Source organism: Sardina pilchardus, chromosome 3 (genome assembly GCF_963854185.1).
Source record: "Sardina pilchardus chromosome 3, fSarPil1.1, whole genome shotgun sequence".
In the NCBI taxonomy this organism is placed as follows: Eukaryota; Metazoa; Chordata; class Actinopteri; order Clupeiformes; family Clupeidae; genus Sardina; species Sardina pilchardus.
Window position 1 is genome coordinate 10,701,976 of NC_084996.1, and position 7,031 is coordinate 10,709,006.

A 7,031-nucleotide genomic window follows, 5' to 3' on the forward strand; every position below is an offset into this window, starting at 1 on the left:
TTTCAGATGAGGAGGAACACACTAGTCTACTTTATATAAAACATATTTGCTTGAATACCTTTTACAAAACTTCGCTCATTGTGCCAAAACTCTAAACACACGTAAACATGACACAACACTGGGAAATATACCATTCACATCACCATTTCCAATGGCAAAACTGAGGGCTTTTTGTAGATGGCTGATTGGTGTTCAGTTTTGCAAGTAAGTGTGTTCAGGTGTGTATTTGAGAGGTTGCAATTACCCGATGTGTTTTGTATTTTGGATATATGTGTTTAACAAATGGTACTCTGAGATTTCATTTTTGAACGAAGTGTCTTTTGTAGACATAGAGAGTAGTATGCAGGACCAAGTGTGTTGCATAAAGGAGTAAGTGTGTTGTAGAATTGCAACTAGAGTGCAAAGCAGCACTTTTGTTTAAGGTATAAGGTACATGTGTTTGAGATATGGCAACAAAACTTCAAGTTGTGTTACTTTAGTCCAAGCATGGGTCTATAGTGTTCAAGCAACGGGCATAAACTGTAAGTCCTAAGAACTTCTTAGGAGCGTTCTTAGAATGTTCTTAGAGCGCTCCTAAGAAGTTCTTAGCACTTAAGAGCTTCTTAACGAATCTGGGAAACCCAGCCATTATCAGTCTGGGTTTGTTAACTGCCATCACTTTAGTTTTCAGTTTTACACATGGCAGTCCAAATACATGTGACAAAATGGTGGTTTGACATTGAGAGAGGGAAGGGTAACACACAGGAGACATACAGAGGAGAGAGAGAATGAACCAGATAGACTAAATACAGAGGCTGTGGTAAAGACGTCTTATACACAATATTAGTGGTCATATTCTCTAAGAGTTTTATTTTCTTTCTTCAGTTACTTCAGTAATAAAAACGCAGTACAATTCACATCTCAGCAGGAGTTCATGGTCATGTGTTTGTGTGAGTGCACATTTAATTGAACATAATTTAGTTATCAGTTACCATTCATTCAGCATTATATACACAACAGGAAGTTATCCACTTATGCGTGTCACATCGGCATGGCGATCATCGGCCGCCGCCATTGGCAGCTCCACCGCCAGCCCCGCCCCCGGATTGGTCTTGTGCGCCGGACATCATGAGGAAGAGGACGAGGGGAACAATGTACATCCACTAGAGAGATAGAGATAGAGAGATAGAGAGATAGAGAGAGATGTGGACAGACAGAAACAGTGTCAGAGGAACAGAGATGAAGAATAAGTTTGGTTGAGTGAGTAAAAAAAAAAAAAGAGATCGGAAAAAAGGTGAGGGGAGGAAAAGTAAGGATGAGATTAGCTAGTTTGTCATCAGGTGTCCTTCAGTACAATGCCTTAGTGTGGTCCTGGTTAGATCAGGTTGCACCAAGAGAGAGAGAGACAGAGGGAGATGGCCCTAGAGACTGCTGCTGCAATAGCTGGTCATTTCTGGATAAGTCATCCAATCATAGGTGATCCCAGCGTCCTCCAGGCACCTCCGACTTGGTGACGCGACCAATCAAATTCCAAAAGCCCCCTTTAGATCGTCTAATCAGCCAGCCTGATCTACTAGCCTGCGTGTCAAACCTGAGGTGTACGAAGAGACTCACATCACTGGAGGGGAACAAACACCAACTGCAGTGCTGGGGCTCTCTTGTACAGACCACCGCCCGAGGAAGCAAGTCCAGCAGGCCCCCAATCAACCGCTCTGAAGTGATGAGGCCGAAATGTTTCCCCCACATTGGTGACACTGTTCCACACCAAAGTTACGTTGTCAAAATGTCAAATATGCTGTATTTTTACCAAGACAATAATCTTGCCATCTAAATAAAGCTGTACCAGACATAGTGGTATGTTTGGATTTGCACGCTCATGTGCACTGATTGCAAGAAAAACAACGTAAACATCTCTTCTTTGAAATGGATGGACAACAAAATGTCAACAGTTGGCACTACTGTCTAGAAATATTTTCTCATTACGAGAGTCAACAATAGGCCTCGCTGGCATGCTTCCTCTCGGTGGCTTCAGGCTGGCACCTGGGATGGCACGTGGGTACCTCCCCAAGCAGTGGCACACGTGGCCTGTCTGAGAGGGGGTTTAGTGGGATGATGGCTACGCCGGGTGTCACTGATTGGGGATTAGATGCAGCAAGGTTGCTAATGGCACCATTAACTGATTGGTGATTCCCACAACAAACAGAATGACATCCCCCCCAAGTCCCTCTCACAGCCCCTCCAGACAGAGAGGAAGCGAGTGGGAGAGGGAGAGAGAGAGCTAGAGAGAGAGAGACTGAGGGGGAAAGAGTGAAAGACAGAGACAGAACAGGCGCCAGGTCAAACTGTCAAGAGTAGTATGTCTTAGTCTCTCTTGACAAGAGAGTATTAAGAGTATTATGGCAAGTTTGCAATCACATGACATTCTTGTGTCGCTATATGCATGGTTTGCCCCAAAATGTCCTGCATGACAGTATGACCCAGGAAAACAGGAACTCTAACAGACAACAATCAGACAAGCAAAGCAGAGCAGACAACAAAATCAGTTTTGACACTTATTCAGCCACTCATTCACTGAAGCCCACAATCATACACACACACAAACACGCAGTGACTGGGTGAGTATGGTGACACGTGGACATATGTGAGCGTGAGTGTGATGGACACAGAGAGAGTGAGGAGAAACTGGAGTGAGCCAAGGTGAGACCAGTACTTGAAATGAATGGGAATCAGCTCTGCTCTCTGTCGCCCCCTGCTGGGGGCTGTGCTGAACTGGTGGCCATGAGGAACACTGCGCCGCCCAGAATCAAATACCACTGGAACACAGCACAGACCGGCACAGAGTCAACACGAAGCACAGCACAGCACAGTCAGAGCTCTCAGTCAAGCAAACACAGTCTAGCACAGACACAACACACACACACACACACACACACACACACTATAATCCATAGATGCAAGGGGGGAAAACACAGTCAAGACACAGCACTGCAGAGTTTACACAAAATCTGTATATGGGGTAGGCCTACACAATCTACAGCGTTCAAAGGTGCACAGAAGGGACAAAATGCGCTTCTAACAGGAGATGGGTGACAAACTTAGGTGGACTGAAGTTGCGGACTGAAAAGGGTGGAGCAAACAAATTGAAAGAAAGTGGTTGAATAGGCCACATCAAAGACCACACAGACAGACACAGAGGGAACGGACAGGTACAGAATGATGACCACACAGGGAGAAAAACTGGAGGACAACATAATCAACAAGAACACTCAACACAAGCCAACACATTCCTCATGAGTGATGGAAGAGATACTTGCTACAGTAAGTACATCAGTCTATCTATTAACCAATTGAGAGGAATTGTGCTAATGGTTCATCTAAAATTATGGAAAGAAAATAATTACAAAGTGTTTAGAAGGATGAATAGATTTGATTTCCATTCATTCAGTAAGTAAGATCCTATGGTTGCCATAATCCGAGCTCAATTGCATGAAAAAACCACACACACAACTTGTGTAGGAAATGATGGGGCCTTCGGTGAATCTCGTCTAGGTGCTGAATCTAATAATGCATGTTGTAAAAAATGATGTTATTACAACTGTGTTATTCCAGATGCAACGGAATTGTATGCACACTTACATATTTGGCAAAGAAGGACTTCTGCTCCTGTGGATTTTTGACTTTCTTCTCCATTTCCAGCTCCAGCCTCTCAATAAACAGAGCAGTCTCTGGCCTGAAAGGGTGAGGAAGGGGTTAGAGCCAGCCGATCACATACCGAACGATATGCACTAATTAGTGCAAGTAATCAATCATAGTACTACACAGACGAGGCTGGGAGGAATAACATGTGGTGAAGTCTCTATTTCTTGCACAGAAAATGTTAAAGCTAGACCTTACATTCTCCGTTCTGTGAAAGTGTCAACGCAGCTACAGTGGTTTGAATTAAAGCATAAGCTTATCAAACAACTAAATGTATATTACAGATATTATACACATTGTAGGCTTTGTCTTGCATAATTTGTCTATACCAGGGATTCCCAAACTGTGGTATGCACAACACAGGTGATATTATGCGAGCTGCTTCTAGGGGGTAAGCGAGATGAAAAGGACTATGGCAGAACGGTGTTAAAAATTAACTTTTCAAATGTTCTGTAATTGATTCATGAGTAAACAATAACTTTGAATCAGGTTATAATGAAATGGAAACATGAAATGAAAGGAAATCATTTGTAAAACTCTATAGTAGGCTACATTTTAATTAAAAAAAAAGGCGGCTAATTAAACATGATGTCTGGAATGCGTTACTTTTTAATGTGTCGAATGGTGGGGGTACTCGAGCTGAGTCAGGACTTAGAAGGTGGTCCGTGGGGGGGGGGGGGGGGGGGGGGGAGTTTGGGAACCGCTGGTGTACACAGTCTACAGTAGAGGTGTCAAGAAATGGGACTGACTTACTGGGGAGCATTGACAGGACCCATGACACTCAGTGTGGTGTTAAAAGACTCCAGATCAACCTCGTCCTCCACCTCAACTCCTCGACAAGCCCCAGGCAAGGTCACTATGGAAACGCCAATAAGATAGCCAGTGACATCAGTGTGGAGAGTGATGACATCACTCAGGTGTGACTCCACCATAGCACACTGAAAGAAAAAAAGAAAAGAAAATATAGATAGATACCATATACTATCATGAAAAATACACTGTAACACAATAAAGACGGTGGTCTTCAACACGAAGGCTATTTTTGCTGTTGTCAGAAAGAAAACATACCGCTCTCACAAAAGCTGTGAGATAGCCATCTGTCTGCTTCTCTGTTTGCCTGTCTAAAGACACTCGGGGGACACGGATTCGGTAGAGGCCATCCACAGCAGCGACTTCCTACTCCACAGAAAGAAAGGCTTCAGTGAGTGTATGTTGTTTTCCCCCACTTCACCCTTAAAACTGAAGAATTTCTTACACCCTGCATTCTCTGTTTCAAGAGTTTTTCAAATGCATTATAAGGTCCTGTAAGTGGCTGAACAAATGCATAAAGCACTTAAAGCAAAACATGAAGACGCAAGGTGACCTTTCACTCAATCCATCCTTCTCTCACCTTCAGCATGTTCCTGTCCTCCTCTGACAGCTGACTCTGAGAGATGGTGACGCCAGGCTCTCTCCCTGATCGCAACTCCAGTGAGCCTCTCCGCCGAAACCTTGGCAAATCATCTGAATGGGAAAACCACCAGACTCACATCAATGTAATACAATGACAATCGTAGCCAACATTTATGTTCGTTTCGGCATGTGCTTCTGTTGACAGTGCCTTCGTCACACTCACCTATTTCAAATGAATGCTCGAGGAGTACAGAGTAGTCCGTGTCCAAAGCATCACTTGGCTATAGGAAAATACACATTGGCCTACATTTAGGGATCATTCAAGAATGTTTCACCAGACGTGCAAGCTACAAGAGATACAAGCTACAAGCTACAAGCTACAAGAGGTACACTACATGAGCGACCGCAGGATATTTGCCTTGTTTGATATACACCATGTTTTTTTCGTTTCATATCTTAGACATTAAGACACTGTCATACGTGTGACGTTAAAAACAGTTAATTTAAAAAATGCCACAGAACGCCTTATGATTAACGTTGTTAAATATATCGGCTTATGCTGTTAGCTATGTTGCTGCTGTTGCTAACGTTAGCTAGGACTCGGTACAATAATGTTGCTACATGAGCACCGGTTGCGAGACAAACCTCTACACGATCAAGGAACTGAATTTATATTACTTACTCTTCTACCGAGATTGCAGCTTGCGAATTCTGTCCACAACAGCAATATACATGTTGACAGAATCGACAGCGAAATGTATGTTGGTCTGGACGAAGCCATTTTGTTTAGCGTAATGCAGGAAGAAGTGAAGCACAAGTACAAAAACTACTGTTGAGAACATAAAACTACAAATGTGCGTGTGTACGTATGAGTGACGTAGGCAAACATTAAAACGACCACCAGTCGGAGCTGTAGAGTCTATGGTAGTAGTGCCCTATATATATAGGGCACTATATGGTAGCAGAGCAGTATGGTAACTTAGGTGTTAGTTGATCCAGTTGACTAATGTCTCTGAGTTGATGACTTGAATGGTCATTTTACATTTTGTAGGCTTTATGAAAACGCAATAATGTAATGATTAGTTTCAGGCTATTTCTTCAAACAAGCTGAATTAGGCTAACTTCTTTAGAACTAGCTGAGGCCTAACACTTTAATACCGCCAGATTAAAGTTAAACTTCTATTCATGTTGGCTGTAAAGTAGGCTACAAACCAGTGGTTTTACTTATGACCAGGCTTCTATTCATCTTATTCCACACTCTAATAAGGGGAACCTCCACAGTTTCTGAACTGGTTGCAGATCCCTGAGGATGCTCACGAGTAAGTGCAGAATGAATGGCGGTGTATGAAGCTGTAGCCTACCCTTAAAAATACACATAGCAGTGTTTCCCCTAGAATTTTTTCCAGCAGTGGTGCTAGGGTCTGTCAAGTACCCCAATTGATGTTGACTGTGCTTTTAGAATGTGGAAGTAGGCTTAATTGTGATGGTTGTGGTAGCCTACTGATCATGTGAAGGTGTTGCAGTGGTGCTGAAAATCCAGCCGTGGTGCTGCGCCACTGCTGAATACATTGTAGGGGAAACACTACAATACATTTAGCTGTCTAGCTCCATAGACCCCCATTATTGCACTTAACTCGTGATTGGCCCTAACAGAACTGCAACTGAACATTGTGGGGAGGCTACACTGTTTTAGCCTACTGCACAAGAGGCGTGATCAACAGGCATCGTTCAAATGACTCCATACGCTTAATAGTCCTTCAACCAATCAGGCGGACGATCCTGTGAGTCTTTTGGATAAGCTAGTTTCTGATTGGAGCTAAAGGTTCTGGCAGGGAACAGAGGAGATAGATGCAGGTTTCCAGCCTGAGCTGCCTTGCGAAATCCAAATTCGCCGGAGTTTTAGGCAGGGTTCACTCAGCCTAGAGAATAGCCAGTCCGTCTCAAATATATCTCACGGGAAGCAA

At 43.5% G+C, this 7,031-nt stretch overlaps 1 protein-coding gene across 2 annotated transcripts; it reads right to left on the reverse strand.

The window, feature by feature from the left end:
- Window positions 1-822: 822 nt before the first annotated feature.
- Window positions 823-5,879, reverse strand: emc10 (ER membrane protein complex subunit 10). Of its 2 annotated transcripts, XM_062531752.1 has the most exons (8): window positions 5,750-5,873; window positions 5,291-5,348; window positions 5,066-5,178; window positions 4,744-4,851; window positions 4,429-4,613; window positions 3,616-3,709; window positions 2,690-2,792; window positions 823-1,142 (listed from the first exon to the last, which is right to left on the reverse strand). In XM_062531752.1, the coding sequence occupies exons 1-7, from the start codon at window positions 5,846-5,848 to the stop codon at window positions 2,706-2,708; spliced, it is 744 nt and encodes a 247-aa protein (XP_062387736.1). In that variant the 5' UTR covers window positions 5,849-5,873; the 3' UTR covers window positions 823-1,142; window positions 2,690-2,705. The 2 variants fall into 2 exon arrangements, with proteins under 2 accessions (XP_062387736.1, XP_062387735.1); XM_062531751.1 differs by lacking the exon at window positions 2,690-2,792 and having other exon boundaries at window positions 5,750-5,879.
- Between the last annotated feature and the right edge of the window lie 1,152 nt (window positions 5,880-7,031).

Bases quoted from the DNA above. Each gene is read 5' to 3' on its own strand.
- emc10 (XM_062531751.1), bottom strand. From the start codon at position 5,848: ATGGCTTCGTCCAGACCAACATACATTTCGCTGTCGATTCTGTCAACA. The intron at 4,852-5,065 runs GTGAGAGAAGGA...TCTGTGGAGTAG, and splicing joins AGGACAGGAACATGCTGAAG to GAAGTCGCTGCTGTGGATGG. The intron at 3,710-4,428 runs GTAAGTCAGTCC...TCACCCTTTCAG, and splicing joins GGTCCTGTCAATGCTCCCCA to GCCAGAGACTGCTCTGTTTA.